Below are 22,858 nucleotides of genomic sequence, written 5' to 3'. Positions count from 1 at the left end.
ACAGATTTATGGTTAGTAGGCTGTCACCTGCGTCCCCCCCACCCCCACCCCCACCTTTGCATAAGTGGAATTCTATGGAATAGAATGCTCTCCTAATCCCTCTGTCCCTAGCTGAAATGTCTCCTTCAAGGCCTGGCTCAAGGGTACCTTCAGAGAACCCTCCCTGATGTCCACATGGCTGGTCCCCATGTACCTCTGCTACTAACTCCCAGTATCACCAGTCTCATCTTTGTCCCCATTTTCTGCTTCAAGGGCAGAGCAGGAGGGTGGCTCTAACATATGTGCACTGGCCCTTGGCCAAGCACACAGCAGGCATCCAGGTGAGAAGGAGTAGGCTGGTGTTTCTGACAGCAGCTCCAGTCTCACTCCAGGCCAACTGATGGCCAGGCCACTGTGGACTTGGAGGGGACACGGCCAGCTGAGCTTGCCTCTCAAGCACGGGCAGAACCAGACCCACACCTCAAGCTTCTTCTCTCAGGCCTCATTCTACTTAATAAGCTGGAAGACCCACTAGGTAAGCCCAAAGGCCACCAAGGCCTGGCTGCCTGGAGAGGCTGCCCCAAGAGCAGCTCTGGGGCCTCTTGGGCCTTGCTGAACGGGCAGCCCCCACCAGGCCCACCTCCAATTCCTTCCCACTTCCAGCAGGGTCAGAGAAGCAGCAAGACCCCTGGATCACCAGCACCAAGACAGAGGCAGGCACATATCTGGCTTGAGTACACATTTGCCAACTTGAATGTGGGATCAACATGATCCCAAAGTCACTGGCTTGAGCAAGGGGTCCCCTTGTCAATGCATGTATGAGAAGCAATCAGTAAACAACTAATGTGACACAACTATGAGTTGATGCTTCTCATCTCTCTTCTTCTCTCAAAAATAAATAAATAAATAAATAAATAAAAATTAAAAAAAGGCAGGCAGAGGCGGCTGGCTAGGTTTGTGCTCAGACTGTATTCACATAGAGACATGTGGCAGCTTACACTGGACAAAATGAGTAATAAAAATTAGCTTTAAATATGGAAAAAACAGGGTCCTGTGATCCCATGCTACCCCAACATGAGGACTAAGATGGCCATTCAGTCTGGGAAGGACTAGGATGGGATCTGGGGTATAGGCATGCAGCCTCAGCCTACCACCTTCACACACACGCACGCACGTGCATACACACACGCACGCACACACATAGGGAAGGGTGGATTATTGCTGGGCACATATGTCTATTATTATGAGGGAAGTTTGGAATGTTTGAGGGTTGGCCAGGGACATCCCCCTGCTCCACCTGAGTTGGGGCGTTTCTGCAAGAGGTGTCTTTGGGACAGGGCCCAGCATGACAATGAAGTGCCCTGGGAGTTGCAAGGCAGAGGCAGACCCCTCTGGGACAGCCTGGGCAGTGGACTGATGGGTCCCAGGGTCAGCCCAATCTCTGGTCACACTTTGGCACATGCCCCATATCCAGACCTGACAAGTGCTGAGAAGGGACAGCATCAGGCCCCAGAGGTGGGGGGCCTGAGCCCAGGGCAACAGGGGCAGGCACGAGTCTCACTTGGAGGCCGGCGGTGGTGAGCACAGTGCTGGGGGCTCGGGGGCCTGAGGAGCCTTGAGTTTGGCAGTGGCCCCTCTGCCAGCATGGGTCTTCAGAATGCTCTAGTCACTATATACATTCGTACAAATACATAAATACAGAAGGCCCAAGCTCCACGGATGAGAGCTGAAGAGGTGCACCTTTGTCCCGAGGATAGACTAGGCCTTGCCAAACACCCACACCAGGAGCTGAGGGGCAGAGGACACTGGGGACAGCTCCTGCTGTGTTCCCCAGGCCACCACTTGAGTGGACAATGGGGAGGAACACTGTGCAAAACTGTAAACAGTGCTCGGAGTAGCTGCTACCGCCAACCACCGGTGGGGGCCTCAGGCTGGGGGCTAGAGGCGGGTGGGGAGCTCTTCTTCACTGTCACTGCAGTTCCCACAGCAATCCTAGAGGGCAGGGAAGACACGGAGGGAGAGAGGCAGAGCAAATGCTGTTAGCCACCAGTCTCACTGAGTGGCCTTGCCAAGGCAGGCCAGGAGCTGCCCAGGGCCCACACTCTGGGGACAGGACACCCTACAAGGGGCCTGGAGCAGCAGCTCAGGCCAGATATCAGTGCAGAGGCTGCCAGCCACAGGCTGAAGTAAGGGGGACAAGGTGGAACCCAGGCTCTGCAAGGGCAGGGCACAAGGAAACAGACAGCTAAGAAAGGCTAGCAGCTTGAAGGTGCTGGGGTGCAGGGAACAGAAGCATTGGGGAGAGGGAGGTAGGGAGTGAGCACCGGACTTCTTTCTCCCACATCTTGCCTCTGTCATGGAAGGGCTGCCCGTGGCTCCCCGAGGCAAGGTCAACCCACGGGGAGCCTACACTGCTCACCTCTGGAAAGAGAAAAGAGGCTGTGAGCCCACCCAGGGGTGGGGGACAGGTGGGAATGAGGCCAGAGGCCCTGGGCACCACTGGCACGGCTGGAAGAGGCCCACTCCAGCACATGAGGGCACCGGCTCGGCCTCCCACCCACCATCCCCTGGAGCAAGGCTGGAGGCCCATGGAGGACACTAGTGGGGTTACCTGGCGACTGAAGAGTCTCTGTAGCAGTCCCTTCTTGGGAGGTGCAGGTGGCTGGCCCTTCCAGTCCAGGTCTGGGGGAACCGAGCCATCCAGCCCGAAGACATTCAGCTCCTGGAAGCACTCGGTCTCCACCATCTGCCATAGGACAGACAGCTGTGAGAAATGTCCCCAGGGCCATCTGCTGGAGCCCACCCCACCAGCTGGGCAGGCCCCACCTCATTCTGCCAGGGGATGGGCACGTTGCCCGTGGCAAACTTCTGGTAGAAGTCCTGGTCAGTGGGCTCCAGCTCCACACCCTTAACCGTGGAGAACTGTTCGATGTCCAGGACATCTTTGCAGTAAATAGCCTGGGGCTGGGGGAACAAAGGCAGAGGTCAGATAGGAACACCACCCGTGCACTGGAGGACAGCTTTTCTCTGAGAATCACCCCAGCCCGGGCCTGGCTGTGCTCTGCCCCTTACAGTTCTCTGGTTTGGAGTCAGAAACCAGTGACCCATGTACTTTCTAAGCATAGCAGTCTCTTTCCTCTGAGGCTCAGTTTCCCTTCTATAAACTGGAGGGGAAACTCCAGTTTATTCTCCCTCACCAACCAGTCAGTGGTAACTGACCCACTGCAACGAGCAGCCTCCAGTGTCAGGTGAAACAACAGGGACCCCTCTATCTGCACACAGCTGTCTGGGTGTGCAATTGACGGGGTGATTGCAGGCTGAATCTCAGCAGGCACTTTTTTTTTTTTGAGAGAGAGAGAGACAGGAAGGGGGGGGGGAGAGATGAGAAGCATCAACTCATAGTTGTTTCACTTTAGTTGTTCACTGATTGCTTCTCATTTGTGCCTTGACTAAAGGGGGGGCCCTCAAGCTGAGCCAGTGACTCCTTGCTCAAGCCAGTGACCTTTGGGCTTTAAGTCAGCAATGTTGGGATCAAGTCAATGATCCTGCAGTAAAGCTGTTGACCCTGTGTTCAAGCTGGGAAACCCGCACTCACACCGGCAACCTTGGGGTTTTGAACCAAGGCCCTCAACATTCCAGGTCAACACTCTATCCACTGTGCTACCGCTGATCAGGTTCTTTTCTTTTAAAATTTTTTTTCCATTGACTTGAAAGAGTGTAAGGAACTAAGAGAGGAGGGAAGAGAGGAAGAGAGAGAGAAGCATGAACTCGTTCCACATAGTTTTTCCATTTTAGTTATGTACTCATTCATTGCTTCTCGTACATGCCCTGACTGGGGATCAAACCTGCCACCTTGGTGTGCCAGGATGATGCTTTATCCACTGAACCATCTGGCCTGGGCCTCAGCAGACACATTCTTTTCTTTAAAGATTTGTTGATTTTGCAGAGAGGAGAGAGAGACAGGGATTGAGAAGTTATCAACCTGTAGTTGCTTCACTTTAGTGTTCACTGATGGACTGCTTGTCATATGTCCCTTGATCAGGCAAGCCCAGGGTTAAAAATCAATGACCTTAGCATTCTAGGTTAATACTTTATCCGCTGCACGAATGCAGGTGAGGCTCAGCAGGCACTTTTGGAAGAAAACCTGCAGGCATGGCCAGGAGTTGGTGTTGGGGGGGATGATGAGCGGGTCCTCTGTCATGGAATGTTCAATAGCTTGCTCCATCCCCTCATGCTTTACCACTAACCAAGGGATTAGAACAGTCCTCCCACCGCCCCAGCACCTGCTGGGAGCCCACCTCACTCCAGAAGGCCACTTTGTTTTCTTTTTTTTTTCTTTTCTTTTTAATTTTATTTATTTATTTTTTTACAGAGACAGAGAGTGAGGCAGAGAGAGGAATAGACAGGGACAGACAGACAGGAACGGAGAGAGATGAGAAGCATCAATCATTAGTTTTTCATTGCGCGTTGCAACACCTTAGTTGTTCATTGATTGCTTTCTCATATGTGCCTTGACCGCGGACCTTCAGCAGACCAAGCAACCCCTTGCTGGAGCCAGCGACCTTGGGCTCAAGCTGGTGAGCTTTTTTGCTCAAACCAGATGAGCCCTCGCTCAAGCTGGCGACCTTGGGGTCTCGAACCTGGGTCTTCCGCATCCCAGTCCGACACTCTATCCACTGTGCCACCGCCTGGTCAGGCAAGGCCACTTTGTTTTCATCATTACACTCTTCTAAATATTATTAAGGATGTCAATTAAAACATCATTATGGCCCTAGCCGATTGGCTCAGTGGTAGAGCATCAGCCTGGTGTGTGGATGTGCAGGGTTCAATTCCCGGTCACAGCACACAGGAGAAGCGACCATCTGCTTCTTCACCCTCTCCCTTTTCTCTATCTCTCTCTTCTCTTCCTGCAGCCATGGCTTGGTTGGAGCAAGTTGGCCCCAGCATTGAGGATGGCTCCATGTCCTCACTTCAGGTGCTAAAATATAAAATAGCTCAGTTGCCGAGCAACAGAGCAACAGTCTCAGATGGGTGGAGCATCATCAGGTAGGGGGCTTGCCAGGTGGATCCTGGTGGGGTGCATGCAGGAGTCTGTCTTTCTGTCTCCCGCTTCTCACGTAAGGAAAATAAACAAATAAAAGAACACATCATCATATAGCAGGGGTCGGGAATCTTTTTGGCTGAGAGAGCCATGAATGCCACATATTTTAAAATGTAATTCCGTGAAAGCCATACAACGACTCGTGTACGTTATGCATTATTCAATAAACATTTGGTGTTGTCCCGGAGGACAGCTGTGATTGGCTCCAGGCACCCGCAACCATGAACATGAGCAGTAGGAAATGGATTGTAATACATGAGAATGTTTTATATTTTTAACATTATTTTTTTTATTAAAGATTTGTCTGCAAGCCAGATGCAGCCATCAAAAGAGCCACATCTGGCTCACAAACTATAGCTTCCCGACCCGTCATAAGCCTAACCTGGTGGTAGCTAGAGCATGGGCTTGGGATTCTGAGGACCCAGGTTTGAAACCCCAATGTTGCTGGCTTAAGTGTGGGATCATAGACATGACTTGAGTCCAAAGGTTGATGACTCGAGAAAGGGGTCACTGGCTCAGCTGAATTCCCCCCCATCAAGGCACACATGAGAAAGAAATCAATGAACAACTAAGGTGCCACAACGAAGAACTGATGCTTCTCATCTCTCTCCCTTCCTGTCTGTCTGTCCCTGCCTATCCCTCTCTCTCTCTCAAAAAAAATTAAATTTAATTTAAAAAAATCATCATATAAAATAGTGCAGCTGGACCTGACCTGTGGTGGCACAGTGGATAAAGTGTTGACCTGGAACGCTGAGGTCACTGATTCAAAACCTCAAACTTGGTCAAGGCACATATGGGAAGCAACTATGAGTTGATGCTTCCAGCTCCTCCCCCCTTCTCTCTCAGTCTCTCCTCTCTCACTCTCTCTCTTTCTCTCTGTCTCTCCCTCTCCTCTCTAAAATGAATAAAAAAAAATCTTGAATAAATAAGCAAATACATAATAAAATAGTGCAGCTGCTTTGAAAAACAGTCTGGGAGTTCCCCCCAAATTAAACATAGCATTACCATATGAGCCAGCAACTCCATTCCTGTGTATACCCAAGAGAAAAGAGAACTCGTGTCCCCACAGACTTCTATGTGCATGTTCATAGCAGCATTATTCATAATAGTAAAAAAATAGAAACCTTAATGCTCATCAACTGAAGATAAACATAATGGCAAAAAAGATGTGGAATATTCATACACTGGAATATTGTTCAGTCATAAAAAAGAACCAACAGCCTGGCTTGTGGTGGTCCAGTGGAAAAAGCGTCAACCTGGGATGCTGAGGTCACTGGTTCGAAGCCCTAGACTTGCCTGGTCAAGGCACATATGAAAAGCAATCAATGAACAACGAAAGTGAAGTAACTATGGTCTCGCTCCCTCTCTCTCCCTCCCTCCCTCCCTCCCTCCCTCTCTAAATTCAATAAAAAAATAAAAATAAAAAATAACTGATATATGCTATAATATTGATGAATCTTGAAAACATCATGCAAAGTGAAAAATACTAGTCATAAAGGACCACATAATGGATAATTTCATTTATATTAAATGTCCAGAACCAGCAAATATATAGTGATGGAAGGATTAGTGGTTGCCAATGAGAGGGGAGAATGGAGAATGACTGCTAACGGGTACAGGTTTTTTGGGGGAGGGAAGATAAAAATGTTCTAAAATAATTGTGGTGATAGTTGCACAATTCTGAATATGCTACAAGCCATTTAATTATATACTTTAAAATGAGTGAATTGTGGCCATGGCTGTTGGCTCAGTGGATACAACACCAGCCTGGAGTATGTATATCTGAGGTTTGATTCGCAGTCAGGGCACACAGGAGAAGCAACCATCTGCTTCTCTCTCCCCCTCCCTCTTCCCCTTTTCTCCCTCTATATCTCCCACAGCCAGTGGCTCACTTGGTTTGCATGTAGGCCCTGGGTGCTGAGGATAGCTCAGTTGGTCTGAGAGTCGGCCTCAGGTGCTAAAGATAGCTTGGTTAATTTGAGCATCAGCCCAGATAGGGGTTGCCAGGTGGATCCCAGTCAGGGCACATGCAGGAGTCTGTCTCACTATCTCCCTTCCTCTCAGTTTAATAAAAAAAAAAAAAAAGTGAATTGTATGGTATGTGAATTAAATCCCAAAAAAGCTGTTAAAAACTATATTGCTTTTTACCTGCTGCTTCTAAACAGTTAAAGTCCAAGGCACTGATTTTATTTTATTATTTTTTAAAGTTTTTAAAAAAATTTATTCATTTTAGAGAGGAGGGAGAGAGAAAGAAAGAGACAGAAAGAGAGAGAGAGAGAGAGAGAGAGAGAGAGAGAGAGAGAGAGAGAAAGGGGGGAGAAATAGGAAGCATTAACTCCCATATGTGCTTTGACCAGGCAAGCCCAGGGTTTCAAACTGGCAACCTCAGCCTTCTAGGTTGATGCTTTTTCCACTGCGCCACCACAGGCCAGGCTGATTTTCTAACTTTGAATGAAAGGCCGAGGGCAGTGGGTGGTTTCAAGGTTAGAGGAGATGATGTGCATGGGAAGCAGTAGTGGCAGAGCAGCCCTGAGGCAGGCCTCTGATGTCAGGCTCAATCACCCACAGCAATGCTTACATCACTAGGGTGCCAGTGAGGATGACACAATCCTTCAGAGGCAGCAGATCGCTTGTCCCCTCTTCCACTCACCTCCTCTATGGCCCCTCCCACCCACCTCACAATCCTGCTTAACATTTCCCAAAGGCCCTCATCACACTTAAAATAAGACACATCAGTCACTCTGGCCCCTCACTGCTGTATCATTTCCTGAGGCTAGTACCTGCCCCAGGACCTCACTGCCTGAATGGTCCTTCTCCCTGAAAAGCACACATCCCAAATCTTGATAGGATTCTCTTCTTCACATATTTTAGGCTTCTGTTTAACTATCAGCTCCTCAGAGACTATCTCATCTAAAAATATTCCTGCCTTCCCATTATTCCTTCCTTTTCTTTCTTTTTTCTTTCTTTTTTTTTTTTGAGAGAGAGAGAAGGGAGAAAGATGAGATGCATCAACTCATAGTGGTTTCACTTTAGTTGTTCCCTGATTGCTTCTCATATGTGCCTTGATAGGGGTCTCAAGCTGAGCCAGTGACCCATTGCTCAAGTCAATGAACTCAGACTCAAGTCGACAAGCCCACACTCATGCCAAGCTGATAAGCCCACACTCAAGCGGTGACCTTGGGTTTTGAACCATGGACTTCAGTGTTCCAGATTGATGCCCTAGACCAGTGGTCCCCAACCTTTTTTGGGCCATGGACCGGTTTAATGTCAGAAAATATTTTCACGGACTGGCCTTTAGGGTGGGACAGATAAATGTATCACGTGACCGAGACAAGCGTCAAGAGTGAGTCTTAGATGGATGTAACAGAGGGAATCTGGTCATTTTTAAAAAAATAAAACATCGTTCAGACTTAAATATAAATAAAATGGAAATAATGTAAGTTATTTATTCTTTCTCTGCAGACCGGTACCAAATGGCCCACGGACCAGTACCGGTCCGCGGCCCGGGGGTTGGGGACCACTGCTCTAGACACTGCACCACCACCAGTCAAGCATTCCTTATCTTCTTAGCCTGCTTTATTGTTCACCGCTGCACTTCACATTACCTGAGATGCTTTCACTTACTGGTTTATATTGGTGTGTTCTCCCACTAAAACATGAAGGCAGGACTGGGTCCTGTTGACCTCATTATCTCTGAGGTCTGGCACATCTGGTGGGCACACAGATATGTGTTGAATGAATAAACAATCACATGTGTGGTTGACAGCCATCAACTGTGGTCTGCCCATCACCTTCCTGCCTCCCCAGTGTTCCTGGTGAACACAGGACCCATTCCTCTTACATATGGGAGGAGAGCAAGAACATGACAATCTTGGCCAAGCAGCACCTTCCCTGTGACTTTATATATATAGAAAAGCCTGAATTCAGTGGGATGACAGTCAACAGGTTGAAGTAGAGTCAGGAGATGAAGTCCTGGCAACACAGCATGAAACCCTGATGCTGGCCCTACTCAGGGACTTTCTGGTCAAATGAACCAACTCCAAGTTGAGCATAAGTAAGTCTGAGCTGCGTTTCTGCCACTTGGTATCTGATAACTCAAGGATATCCCTGCCTGGAGGATGCCTGACCCACTGAGTTGCTCAGTAAATGGGTGAGACTCTACAAGAGCAAGGGTTCTGCCCACAGATGGGGGGTCAACACGGCCAGGTGTGGTAAGCAGCAGATGTTTTCCCAAGTCCACAGCCCTTCCCCCTTCTGTTAACAGCATCTTGGTTTCCCTTTGGGAAACTAGTCTCCCTCACTGGCAGTGCTTCAAGTAACCATATGATCTGGGTGTGGCCACTGAAGGGCCTCTGAGGAATCAGAGGCAATGAATGTCAGCCTTAGGCCTTTCCCTCACCTTTTAGGACTTTTGAAATTACTGGGCATGAGGTACTCTTTATCTACTGGGGAGGCTGAACTGGTACGCTATGGGTTTGAGCTGCTGGGCTCACCACTGCCACACTGGGGGGAGAGTTGCCTGTGAGTATGGACTGCACATTGACTGGTACACAGAGAGGGAGGGAGAGAGGGAGAGGAAAAGAGGGAGAGAAAGAGGAGAGGAAGAGAGGGAGAAGAAGAGAGGAAGAGGAAGATAAGGAGAGGAAGAGAGGGAGAGGAAGAGAAGGAGAGAAAGAGAGGGAGAAGAGAGGGAGAGGAAAATGAGAGGAAGAAAGGGAAAGGAAGAAAGGGAGAAGAAGAGAGGGAGAGCTCTGACAACACGGTTGGAGCCCACATGGGGCTTTTTATTTTTGCAAGCCCAGGGAATTATCTGTTTTGTTGGTTGAGCCAATAGAGTTGGATATTCTTAATTCAAACTAATGATGTCCTGACTCTCCCAGTCCCACCCTGGCTTGGTCCTGCCTTCAAATGGGTGGCACTCACATCAGGTTTGAAGGGTGGCTCCAGCATGCCTGCTCCCAGACGCTTAAAGTTCAGTTTCTTGAAGAGGGGGTGCTCCTTCACCTCACAGGCACCACCACCACAACACCCCAGACGCTCAGCAGGGTCCTTGCAGAGGAGCTGCAGCAGAGGAGGGGCAGTCAGCGTGGCCATGGGAGGTGCCCCAGCCACGCCCGGGCCTTCAGCTAGACGTACCTGGGAGCAGAGTGAGCGGGCCTGCGGGGAAAAGCGGTCAGAGTACTCCTCAGCTACCTCCTTCACCAGCCGCTCCACTTCCTCCCGCTTAATCTTCTTCTTCCTCTGCTGGAAGGGCGACTGGCCTGCGATCATCTCGTACAGAAGGCAGCCTAGTGCCCACCAGTCAGGGCTAAACGTGTACCGTTCATTCTTCACCACCTCCGGAGCTGGATGGGTGGCATAGGAGTTAGGGCTGAGCAGGAGTTAGAGGTGCCCTGGGAATGGCCAGTGCATGTCAAGGCAGGGGATCTGCTCCAACACCCACCAGACAGGCAGGCACTGCCAGTGGCCCGATGGGGACTGTGGTGAGTAGGACAGCACACACCTCATCAAAGGGAACTGATGTGGTTCTGCAGGGGGCCAGGTCTTCTAATTTTTCAAGGAAGTCAGAAATACATTTTCTTTTTTTTAAGGTTAGAGGAAGGGAGATAGTGATACAGACTACCAGATATGCACTGACCAGGATACACCCAGCAACCCCATCTGGGACTGACGCTCAAGTACTGAGCTATTTTTAGCACCTGAGGCTGATGTGCTCCTACAGAGTTATCCTTAGCACCCAGGACCACACTCAAACCAATCGAGCCACTGGCTGCAGGAGAGGAATAGGGAGAGAAGCCGGGGAGAAGCAGATGGTCACTTCTCCTGTGTGCCCTGACTGGGAATCAAACCCAGGACATCCATATACCAGGCCAACGCTCTATCCACTAAGCTACCAGCCAGGGCCCATAAATACATATATTTTTTTTAGCAGTTTTTTTTTTTAATTTTTTTTTAATTCATTTTAGAGAGGAGAGAGAGAGACAGAATGGCAGAGAGAGAGGAGAGAGAGACAGAGAGAGAAGGGGGGGGAGGAGCTGGAAGCATCAACTCCCATATGTGCCTTGACCAGGCAAGCCCAGGGTTTCGAACCGGCGACCTCAGCATTTCCAGGTCGCCACTTTATCCACTGCGTCACCACAGGTCAGGCCTGAATAAATATTTTTAACATAAAGCTGTCTGGCTTATTCAATGTTGGCAACCGATTCCAATTATTTTAAAAATAATTTGATTAAGACACAAACCTAGGCCAAGTGAGGCCCATGTGGCTACCAGTTTGCAACCTATGGATTTAACATTGGATCAAGGAAAGAAGAGCCACTTGCTGGATGCCTACACTGCCTACAGGGCAAGGTGAGCTGCCTCTACTGCCTCTTCATCTTCGAGGCAACCCTGGTAGTAGGCATGACAATCACAGTCAGGGAAAGTGAGGCTGGCAGAAGCAAATGTCTAGTCCAAGGACAATAATAAGCAGGGGGCGGAGAAGACACCACCTGTAGTTGGGGCTCTGTCTACTGTGTCATCTAGTCCCAAAGGGGAACCCATCTTGGCCCCTCCCCAGATTGGCACTCCCACTCTGAGTATGAGCAGGTCAGGGGAGCAGAGAGTTGGGGCCACGGACACAGGTCTAAGTCCTTTAAAATGGTAGCCACCTGCAAGCCCAGCCAATAGGAGTGCAGTAAGTATTTAGTGAATGTATAAAGTGGGTTCACACAAGTGTGGGGCCCTGGCTGAGTCTTTTTTTTTTTTTTTTTTTTTTTTTGGTGGGAAAGACAGAGAGAGTCAGAGAGAGGGACAGATAGAGACAGACAGACAGGAAGGGAGAGAGATGAGAAACATCAATTCTTCGTTGCGGTTCCTTAGTTGTTCATTGATTGATTTCTCATATGTGCCTTGACCGGGGGGCTACAGCAAACTGAGTGACCCCTTGCTTGAGCCAGTGACCTTGGGCTCAAGCTGGTGAGCTTTGCTCAAACCAGATGAGCTCGCACTTAAGCTGGCGACCTCGGAGTCTTGAACCTGGGTCCTCCACATCCCAGTCCGAAGCTCTATCCACTGTGCTACCACCTGGTCAGGCTGGCTGAGTCTTGACCTCCTGATTTATGAGAGGTTCAAGAGCTCTTTCCATCCCCTGAGACACAGGAGACTCCCAAACTGAAGTTGGGGGCCAGGCCCAGGACAGCAAGGGGACTCACCCATGTAGCCCACGGTGCCCACACGGCCTTTGATGGTCTGGCCCTCAGGCACGTGCACAGCCAGCCCAAGGTCAGAGATTCGAATGTGACCTGAAAGGGTGTGAAGCAGGGACCCAATAAGCAGGTGGACAAGACCCCACCCCACTCCACCCCACCTCTGCGGTCCCCCACCCACCATGGTCATCCAGTATACTCCACTCCACCCCACCTCTGCGGCCCCCCACCCACCATGGTCATCTAGTAGGATGTTCTCTGGCTTCAGGTCCCTGTGGGGAAAAAAGGGAAGGGTCAGATGCTGCCTAGTTTGCCAGGCAGCCAGACAGGGCCACCCCCTCCCAGACTGGTTGCTTCCTGGGATGAGATGTGCAGCAAGGTATAGGAGCCATTTGCTGCTAGGGTGGCAGACAGCTCTGCCCTCCACCTGTAGCAGCCCCTGCTCAAGGTAGCTGATAAAGAATCTATGGAGCCAGTACTCCTGGGACTCACTAGGCACGTGGAAGGAACTCCCACCTAGGGAAGCTTCCCAGATGTCATCAGTAGCCCTTTTTTTTTTTTTTAATTTTATTTTATTTTTACAGAGACAGAGAGAGAGTTAGAGAGAGGGATAGATAGGGACAGACAGACAGGAACAGAGAGAAATGAGAAGTATCAATCATCAGTTTTTCGTTGCGACACCTTAGTTGTTCATTGATTGTTTTCTCATATGTGCCTTGACCGTGGGCCTTCAGCAGACCAAGTAACCCTTTGCTCAAGCCAGCAACCTTGGGTCCAAGCTGATGAGCTTTGCTCAAACCAGATGAGCCCAAGCTCAAGCTGGCAACCTTGGGGTCTCGAACCTGGGTCCTCCGCATCCCAGTCCGATGCTCCATCCACTGTGCCACCTCAGGCGTCATCAGTAGCTCATCCGTGTTGAGAGGCTCCCCCAACCCAACCTTCCCCCTAACCCTTTGGTGGCTGTCTCTACCTTTCCTGACTGTCAAATAGGGCTGCTCATTTGTCCCCATCCTGGGGCTACTGGGAAGCTTCAAAGAAATCATTGCCAATAACAGTAACAGGCAGAACCCTGTGTGCCCAGTTCTAGTGTCTTTTACCCAATTACCTCATTTGGTCCCTATGACAACTTGCCAAGCAGAATTATAGCCTGTTTTCTGGGAAAGGAAATGATATTGGGAGCAGGAAGCAGACTGGCCCAAAGTCACAGAGAGGGGTGACATCAGATTCACACCCATGTTCACAAGACCCCAGAGCCTGGGTTCTGAGCCTTTCAAGTCTGCCTAGTGCGGGCAAGTGCAGAGCCTCCAGCCAGTGCCTCACGAAGCTGATGGGCTAGTGGCTGTGGTGACTGCCCCAGCACCCCACATCCTTCCACCACTCAACCAGCTGTGGCCCCTGGTAGGGAGGCAGAGCTCCACACCTGTACACAATACGCTCCCGATGCAGGTCCTCCAGGCCACAGCAGATCTCTGCGGCGTAGAAGACAGCCCGTGCCTCTGGGAAGCCAGCCTGGCCCATGTGGTAGATGTGGAACTTGAGGTCGCCTCCATTCATCAGCGTCAGCACCAGGCACAACGCATCCTTGGTCTCATAAGCGTAGGCCAAGCTCACCTGTGGCCAAGGGGACCCGAGCCCTCAGGCAGGGGCCACAGGCCATCTGGTGGCAGGGCTGGTGCCAGCCGCCCAAATATTCCTTCTCACTGCCACTCCTGGGAGCCCAGCCTGATTCCCAGGCCGGTGTCAACACCCCAAACCTGCCCTTCCCAGGCATCTCTAAGAGTGGGAGGGGGTGCCAGGAGGCGGTGCCTGGAGGGGTGAAGGGTGGGGTGGAGGGAAGAGACCTTAGCCTGGTAAGTGCGAAGAGCAAGCACATGGCTGGGGGCAGGGCAGAGTCTCCTGTCTGTACTTACTACAAACCTACTGTTCACTTTCTCCAGGATCTGCTTCTCATTCAGTGCCATGGCCTCTCCTTTCCGCTTCTTGATCCGCTTCTTCTCCAGTTTTTTGCAGGCGTACATCTTGCCTGTTGCCCGCACCTGACAGGCGCACACCTACAGCCAGGGTAGATGGGACACATGGGAACCAGCCATGCTCTTGATAGGGGTGCCAAGACTAGTGTGGAGGGATTGTCCAGGACCCACCCTACCCAGCCTCCACACTCTGCAGGGGCTTGACCTGGACACTCACCTCCCCAAAGCCACCTTTGCCCAGGACTCGGTACTGCCTGAAGGTGTTTTTGGTCACTGGCTGCCTGTGGGCAAGGGTTTGGGGAGCAAATGGCTAAGCAGGGGTCCGAGGCCCATGACAGCCCCAACAACCTGGCCTGCCCCAGTGCACCCTTCAAGGAGCTCACCTTTCCAGCCACTTCCACTGCAGGAAACGGTTGAAGTAGATGCTGTCGAGGTAGTCGGCAAAAGGGGCCACGCTCAGGTACTCGTGGGTCAGCCTATTGAGAAAGCCCAGCCCACTGGTCAGCCTGATACCCAGGTTCTCAGCTGGATGGACCAGGCCCCGTTACATGTATCTTCAGCCCGAAAGGCAGTGTCCTCAGCCAACCCTCCTTCCATCCCATCTAGGATGGAGACACGCACCAGTGCTGAAGCTGAGGATGCTACAGAGAGGGGAGGCAACCTGCCCAAGGTCACACAGCAGGGGCAAGGCCAGGCCCACAGAAACCCCTTCCTCAGAACACAGTTCCAGGCTGTGGGAGCGAGAGGCTTACCGGGTCAGTTCCTGGAAGAGGTCTTTGCAGGGTTCCTTCTCTAGCCGCTGGGCACAGTTAGTCACCAGTTGCTGGGGGATCTCAGGGATGAGGTCAGGACCCTGGGGACAGGCCACAGACACATCAGTAAAGGGGGCTCTGTTGGCCAGCTGCCCATTCCTAGGGCAGAGATAGCAGATATGTTGGGCCTGAGGCAGGGGCAGCTGCAGGATGGTGTTATGCCTGCCTGGTTCCTGCCTCTACCCTAGAGGCAGGGAGAAGCGGAGCTCCTGCAGGCTGCCCGGTGAGCCTGGAGCAGCCCAGGCGGTGGTCACTCCTCTCCCTATCACTGATCTCTGCCCACTGCTGTCATCCCTCCATCACTGCTAACTCACCGTGTGGCTCAGAAAATTCTGCATTAGCTGCTGCCCACATGCCTTCCTCTTCTCATCAGGGGTCACTTCATACTCAGCCTGCAGGGTGGAAGGCAGAGAGGCTTGAGGTCTGGGGGAAGTAACAAGTGGGGGGCACCAGGGCACACAGGGTGTGAAACTGCCGTCTGCCCTGGGTGCTGGACTGGGCCTCAGGGCTGGGCTGCACTCACCACCCCATCCAGGAAGGCAGTGCAGCGGATCAGCTCAGGCCTTGTTGCGCAGAACTCTCGGAACAGCAAGCGCCCGATGGGCTGCCGTTCGCATAGGCTGTGGTAGTCACGCTCTGCAGGCAGAGGTGGGAGCTGCTGGGTTTTTGGACCTGGAGCCTGCCAGGGGTGGGCGCATTCCTATCTACACCACCAGGCCCTGCGCCCAAACGACAGCTTCCAGCCCTGTAATATGGCACCCACTATCTCCTTTAGAACCCTCACCACAACCCTGGGGTGGGCACCTCTACTCCATCATAGTTTGGGGCTCTGAGGCTCAAAAAGGCTAAATGATTAGTCCAAGGTCACACAGCCAGGAGTGTGGCTTGAGAATCAGGGCCCTCACCTCCCCCACTGTCTCTTGGTTCACACCACTTGCATTTGTCAAAGTGCTGGGGTTGGGTGTGGTCTGAGGTTCTGGCCAGGCCCAGGCTGGGCCCACACCTGCTGCCTGCCTGGCGTTAAGTACGCGAGGAAGCTGTGGCTTCCGGTGAGCTCCAGGCTAGGCCTCCTTCCTAGGCAGTGGAAGTAGCCATGGTATACTCTTTGCTCACGTGCAGGTTGTCAGAGGGGGCCTGGGCAACTTCGAGTGCTGCTCAGACCTGGGGCCTCCGCCAAGATAAGCAGGAACTGGGATCCTGGGTCTTTTTGGTCAAGGATTTGCTGGGTCTCTCAGGCCAGGAACTGAGTGGGGCTCAGCACAGGCCTGGGGCTCCTAACACCATCAATCTGTGGGCTGGCTCTAGCCCCTACTGTACCCTCTGTCCCCTGAGCTCTGCTACCCCTAGGCCTGGGCCTTCCTTCCTCTGCTTCTCGCAGACTGCTCCAAACCTGGCCCTGCCCTACTCCCCACACTCACCCCACCAGCCCCTGCTGTCCTGTTGACTCTCTGCCCTCCACCCATCGCAAGCCCAGGAACTGAAACCAGGGTGGGTGGTGTAGCCTAAATCTGTTCCCTGGACCCCCAAACCTTGCACCTCTGCCCCAGGGTGAGGTATCAGGGGAGGCTGCCTGGCACCAGCAGGTCCCCCTTGCCCCAGTACCCTGGGTCTCCACCCAGGCCTCACCGAGGCTGAGCCTCAGCTCTTCGCACTGGCTGATGTGGGGAAACTGCAGCATCTGTCGCCATTTCTTGCTTTTCCCTTTGCGATTCCCTCCACCACCTGTGGGAGCAAACATGCACTGAGTCTGGCCACCACCATGCCTCCCCTACACCCGCAGTGTGGTCCAGAGGTCTTCAGGGCCCAGCCTAGGCACAGCTCACTATAGGAGGCACCTTGGGCCTTCCTTCCACATGCTCCAACATACCCTCACTGGGTTCCTAGACACCCATGGTCCCCTGGGCCCTCCTACTAGGGGGCCCTGGGCTGGAAGAGTCAAAAGAGCAAGCAGTAAGGGCAGGCCACTTGGGGATGGTGGGCTTTCTGGGCTGCCTTGGCAAGCTTCAGCTGCTTCCTAACAGGTAGACTTTCCCAGGTGAAAAAAAATTAAAAAGAACATGCCAATGGCAAGAACAGTGTAAGCCAACACCCAGAAGGGAGCAATTCTAAGACATATGGGACATGCCTGAGAGCTGCCAGAGCCAGAGGGCAATCTGAGTCACCAGCAGCTGATCAGGGCTATCAGAGACTCAAATAAGGTGGTAGAAGGAAGGTTGGCACTCAAGGTGCCCCACCTTTACCCACAAGGGCTTTCCTGGCCCTGATACGTGCCTCATTTTACCTGACTGCTTCCCCCAACTACAGCTGCTGAGACCAAGGTAGTAGCTCAAATGCCTACAAAGCCAGACAGGTGTGGTGAATGTGGACCAGGTGGGAGACAACAGGGAGTGGTGGGAAGTGTGGTGAACTAAATGAGACCTGCCCCTTCTAATAGGTAGCTGAATTACAACTCCAGCAGTTGCTTGGTTGCTGCTAGGCAGGAATGCTGGCTCAGATGGCCAGCTCTTCTGATGTTTCAAAAGCAGCGGGGAATCCAGACTGTTACATGAATTATTGGTTCCTTTTTTTTTTTTTCATTTTTAAAATTGATTTGAGAGAGAGAGAAATACAGATTTGTTGTTCCACTTATTTATGCATTCATTGGTTGACTCTTGCATGTGCCCTGACAGGGGATCGAACCTGCAACCTTGGCACACTGGGACAACGCTCTAACCAACTAAGCTACCCGCCAGGGCTAGTTACTATTTTTTTAAAAGCCCACTGCAGCCAAATAAAACACATTAGTAGAGTTAGCCAGATGTGACCCATGAGGATGGACCTTGGTTGGAATCTCCAATTCACACTTTAGGCCCCTCACTTGACCACTATAAACTTCAACTTCTCCTGCGTACTTTGGTTCCAAAGCCACCTCTGGAGGTGTTGTGAGGGTGACTGGGAGAGTCTGTGTACAGCACCCAGTAGTGCTACGGCAAGAAGTAGTCCCCAGCTCCAACAACTCAGTGGCAATCTCAATCTACCACTTTCTCTTGCCTGGCCTTAGTTTCCTCTTTGGTTTACCCAGCCGTGTTTCCATCTGTCCTTGCTGAAGGCAGGTGGTGCAGGGGAAGGGGTTACCTTCTAGGGAGGGAGCAGAGCTCCCTGACCCAAGCTGCCTAAAGGAGGAAGTGCTGCAGGGCACCCATTGGGAAACCCACTAGCAGCCTTCCTGCAGCCAGCACCCAGCATATCCCACAGCATTGCTCCACTGCGAGTAAGCAACAGACACCCACTCCCCACCCAGGCAAGGCCTTCCCAGAAGGGGAACTCCTCCCACAACCCCCCACAGGTCCCTCACCCAACTCTCCATCCGCTGCCTCCCCCATCAGTTACTTCCTCCTCCCCCTACTCCCAGCCACATTAAGGCACCAGCACAGAGTCACATGCAAATATTCTGTACTGGAACTGCCACCAGAGTCAGTGGGGCTCCTCCCAACTCTAGCTTGGTCCCCTCGCTGTGTCTCAGGGCACTTAAAACAGGAAGGACGGAGCAAGGGCTCATATCCCCAGGGCTGTTCCACTTCATCCTCACAGCAGCTCTACCAGACCTGGCCCAATTCATGAGAAAACCAAGACCTTGAAATGAACCAGTTTGTTCAAGATCACAAAATCTGGAGGTACCAGATGCAGGATTTGAACCCAGATCCCTGCGACAACCCAAGCTCTTTTCCCACATCAAATATGCTGGGCATCTATTAGGTGTCAACTGAATACATACACCAAGAGTTCCCAAATGACTTAAGGTCTCAGGTCAATTAGGAAGCTGGCAAAGTCAACTGTCAGCCAGCTCATGAAGGGATTCCAAAGCAGCCAATCCATGGGCCAGGGTTCAGGACTCAGAGACAACTGGGATTTCCTTTAGTTTTTATGTCTTGTCCCCAACCATTCTACAAAAGGTTACTAAAGTTCAGAAAGAGAGAGCCACGCAGGTGGGAGGGACAGAGCCAGGTCGGTTGAGAGGGTTGAGGGGTCCCCAGTAGAGGCACATGTCTGGCCATACCCCCCTACGCCTCACACATAGCCTGAAGAATCCTGTCTGGAGATGCGCCTACTCTCCGGCCGGGCCAGGCAGTGTTCTCAGAAGCCTGAGGCCTGAACTGACTATAACCCTAGTGGGGAGGCCTGGCCAGGCTCTCCTTACTCCTCCTCCCTGGCTTGCTAGATGACAAGGCAGAACAGAATCAGCAATGCCCCCAGAAGCTGGGAGGAAGTCCCAGCCCTGAACTCGATCATGTACAGAAGGAGATAAGGAAGGCTCTAGGCACCAAGGACCCAGCCTGCCACGTCCATTTCCAGGCAGCACCTCTCTGGCGTCAATACCAATTGGGCAGGCAGAAGGCACCAGATGCTGTGTGAGCTGGGGGCTCCTCTGGGCTTCCTACAGACTGTGCTGGGGGCATTCTGTGTACTACGCCTGGGTCAACCACAGTCTTACTAGGTAACCTGGAGGATAGTCCCTGCAAACAGGGCAGAAAGGAGAAGCAGATGACTCAGCCTGGAAGCCCAGCAAATACTGGAAAAACCGTCCTAACCTTTCTGCCCTAGTGTTCCAAAAGGAAGGCTCTTGTTTGCTGCTGATCACCAGCACCCTGGACAGGACACAGCAGAATGGGTGTTTGGTGATTGTTACCAAGGTGGACACTACTAGCAGGTGAGGGGCAGACTGACCACCAACCAGTGAGGATAAGGTCTGGTCCTCCTGTGTTCCCAGGACCTTCTAGAGCAGGTGCCTGCTAACATCTGGGGTGGGAGCCATGAGGAGGTCAGCACACATTTGGTTCACCAGACCGGCTCCCTCTGCCAGGCCTTGCACTTACAGTCTTGCCAGGCCACATGCTCTCTTCTTTCAAAGCTGCCTCTCACTTATTTCTGTGCCCGTTTGCCCTACTATACTGAGCTTCCTGAAAGCAAAAATCGTAACCCATTCACCTCTGTCCACAATGTCATGAAGCCCTGAGCAAATGGCAATCAAGTTGTAGTTTATGTGACCAGCAGTTTCCCCAAATCGGATAGCCGTTCATTCATTCTCCAAACTTTTATACTGCACGAACTTTGTGCCCGTCCAAGCTGTGCGGCCGGACCTGGGCCCGAGGCATGTAGGGGTAGGCTGCCCCTTCCCGGGACATCTTCTCAAAACCCACCTGGGAGAGGCCTCAGAGAAGCTCTCCCAGTTCTCAAGTCCCACCCTTCCCTCTTCCTTCCTCTTGGTTCACCAGACCAGCTCATTCACCCCCTCATCCTCTCCCCGCCGCAAGGGCGGAGGCCTAACCCCCGCCCCTTCCTGGGTCCGGGCTCCCGTGGGCAGGTGCGAAGACGGACGCCGGGCCATAAAGACTCGTGTCTCCGCGGGGTGCGGGGCGCGGGGCGCGCTACCCAAGGTGGCGGGGTCGCTCCGCCGAGCTCAGAGGCCGCGCGCCCGCGTTCTTCGCACCCGGCCGCCCGCCCAGCAGCCTCACCTTCCCGGGCCTTGAGTAGCACCGTGTTCGCTACGATGTTTTCGAGCTCCATGGGCTGCAGGCGGCCGCCGACCGGGATCGCGCGCGGGAACCGGGGCCAGATGGAGATCGGCGCGGCTCGGCTCGCAGTGACCGCCTCGCGGCCTCCCCGGCCTCCCCGGCCTCCCCGGCCGCCGCCGCCCGCCGCGCACTCTCCGCCCCTCCGAGGGGCCATCTCGGCGCCGGCCCGCCCCGCCCCACCCTCTGTTTACTTTACTCGGCCAATAACCGGGCGGGTGCTCCCCGCGCCGCCTTCCCATTAGACAGTCTCTTCATCATCCCCGTCCCCGGTGCCAGGGATTCGCTCCAAGGAGCAGGGAGGCGGGACTTATACGTCACCTCTTCCTGGTTGGTTTGCGGTGGGGTTCGGCCCCTAGGTTCGAATTTCTGGGCCTTGGTAGGTTACCGAACTGCCAATTAGGGCCAAGCCCTCAGATGGGACAGGGGAGGTGGGTTCTCTAGGTCACGTCCGGGAGGCCGGCTGTCCCGTGGTTCTCAGCAATGCATTCTGATTGGGCCATCAGGTGGGGGTGTGGCCCGGGACACTGACTATCCTAGGCGTTTTTAGGGTTTGTCAGGGAGACACTTGGTGTCCTGAACCTCCCGCGGGCGATCCTCGAGCTGTTTGAGCCATCTGTTCAGCCGTATTCCTTCTAGTCGGCTCATCATGGAGGGTGCACATCGGAAGCGGGGAGAGTCTCAGAGGACGTTGCAGGCCTCTCCAGCGGTTCCGAGGCCTCAGACTCTGCCGCCGGGGCGCGGGAGGTGGGGCGCCCCGCCCCCGCAGCCGGATGTTGTGATTTCTCTCCACCTACATGGCCTCGCCCGCCCTGGGGCTGTGCCGCCTTATGAGGCAGCGCTACCACCTGGAGACGTTGAGGTGAGCTCCTCACACCCATTATACAGTTGGTGAGCTGAGACTCCAGAGGCCAAGTACCTGGCTCCAGACCAAAGACTGAAGAGAGAACAAGGTGGAAAATTTATAGCTAATCAACAACTTCTACTCTCTCCACTCCCACTTCACACACCAGGAAACGGAGGCTTGCCCAAACTCAGCGAGTGAGGCAGAACCGGATTCAGCTGGGCTTCTGTTACCTATCCATTTATTCGTACAAAAACACAAGATCATCCGCTTTGTGCCAGGCACCGAGCCAGGTGTAGGAGAATACAGTGGTGTCATCAAGATAGCCAAGCTGTCCACTTACAACATCCTAGAAGGGAGATAAAGATGATAATCCTGTAAAATAAATAGGATGATCTCAGAGTGGTAAGTGCTATTAAGACTGAAAATTAGGCCCTGGCTGGTTACTCGGTCAGTTAGAGCGTCGTCCTAAAATGATAAGGTTGTGGGTTCGATCCCACTCAGGGCACACAGGGAAGCAACCAATGAATGAATGGCTGAGTGAAACAACAAATGAATGCTTCCCTTCCCTCTCCCCTCTCATTACCTTTCTCAAAAAAAAAAAAAAAATTAATAAAGGGAAACCATTTAAAATAAAATAAAGTCAGGAGGCCAGAGGAGGAGCTCTCTTGCACAACCAGCGGAGCTTAATTACAGACCCCAAAAGGAGGACGTCAATTAGGAACCTCAACAGGAAGAGACACAACTTGCCAGTTGATACTATTGATACTTTACTACAGCAGGAGGAAGGAAAATTTCCTTTCTCACCCTAAACTCTCCCTTTCCACCAGTAGCCTTTCTTTAAAAAATCAAAACAAAACAAAAAACCCTCTCCCACTTCCTCCTTTTTCCCTATAAAATAATGTTCCTCTCCTTTGCTTTTTGGACTTGCCTATGGTTTTCCTATAGCAGCTTGTCCTGAATTGCAGTTCTCCGCTATTCCAGAATAAACCCCTTTTCTTGGTAAGATAAACTGGTTCTATTATTTTTTAGGATAACAAGACAAAATAATAGTGAGGGGGAGTGGTCTCAGGGTATGATATTTGAGCAGATCCAACCACACAAAGATCTGGGGAAACAGTTCCAAGTAGAGGCAACAGCAAGTGCTAGGGCTCCAGCCTAGAGTAAACTTGATGTGTTCATGGAACAGGAAGGCCTGTGTAGCTTCAGGGTTCAAGGGTCTGATATGAGATGAAGGAACAAAGACTAGGTAGATTGTAGAAGGCTTTGTAGGCCATGGCGAGGTGGTTATTTCTTTTTTCTTTTTTTTTAAGTGAAGTGTGAAGCCTTTGAAAGGATGATTTATACTTAAAAAGATCACTCTGGCTAGTGGACTTTAAGGGGGCCAAGAATGGAAACAGAGAGAGCAATTGGGAA

At 52.1% G+C, this 22,858-nt stretch overlaps 1 protein-coding gene across 3 annotated transcripts; it reads right to left on the bottom strand.

Annotated features, from left to right (window-relative positions):
* Positions 1-929: 929 nt before the first annotated feature.
* Positions 930-20,730, bottom strand: GRK6 (G protein-coupled receptor kinase 6). Of its 3 annotated transcripts, none has more exons than XM_066341585.1 (16): positions 20,542-20,730; positions 16,676-16,771; positions 15,573-15,685; positions 15,364-15,441; positions 14,990-15,090; positions 14,621-14,713; positions 14,455-14,518; positions 14,178-14,318; positions 13,688-13,878; positions 12,502-12,539; positions 12,274-12,363; positions 10,217-10,425; positions 10,004-10,141; positions 2,806-2,943; positions 2,591-2,725; positions 930-1,971 (listed from the first exon to the last, which is right to left on the bottom strand). In XM_066341585.1, the coding sequence occupies exons 1-16, from the start codon at positions 20,591-20,593 to the stop codon at positions 1,918-1,920; spliced, it is 1,731 nt and encodes a 576-aa protein (XP_066197682.1). In that variant the 5' UTR covers positions 20,594-20,730; the 3' UTR covers positions 930-1,917. The 3 variants fall into 3 exon arrangements, with proteins under 3 accessions (XP_066197682.1, XP_066197684.1, XP_066197683.1); XM_066341586.1 differs by lacking the exon at positions 930-1,971 and adding an exon at positions 1,983-2,400; XM_066341587.1 differs by lacking the exons at positions 15,573-15,685; positions 16,676-16,771 and having other exon boundaries at positions 930-1,973; positions 20,542-20,728.
* Between the last annotated feature and the right edge of the window lie 2,128 nt (positions 20,731-22,858).

This window comes from Saccopteryx leptura, chromosome 6 (genome assembly GCF_036850995.1).
Source record: "Saccopteryx leptura isolate mSacLep1 chromosome 6, mSacLep1_pri_phased_curated, whole genome shotgun sequence".
Classification (NCBI taxonomy): Eukaryota; Metazoa; Chordata; class Mammalia; order Chiroptera; family Emballonuridae; genus Saccopteryx; species Saccopteryx leptura.
Note: the sequence above shows the minus strand (reverse complement) of the source record. Positions and strands in the feature narration are given on the sequence as shown.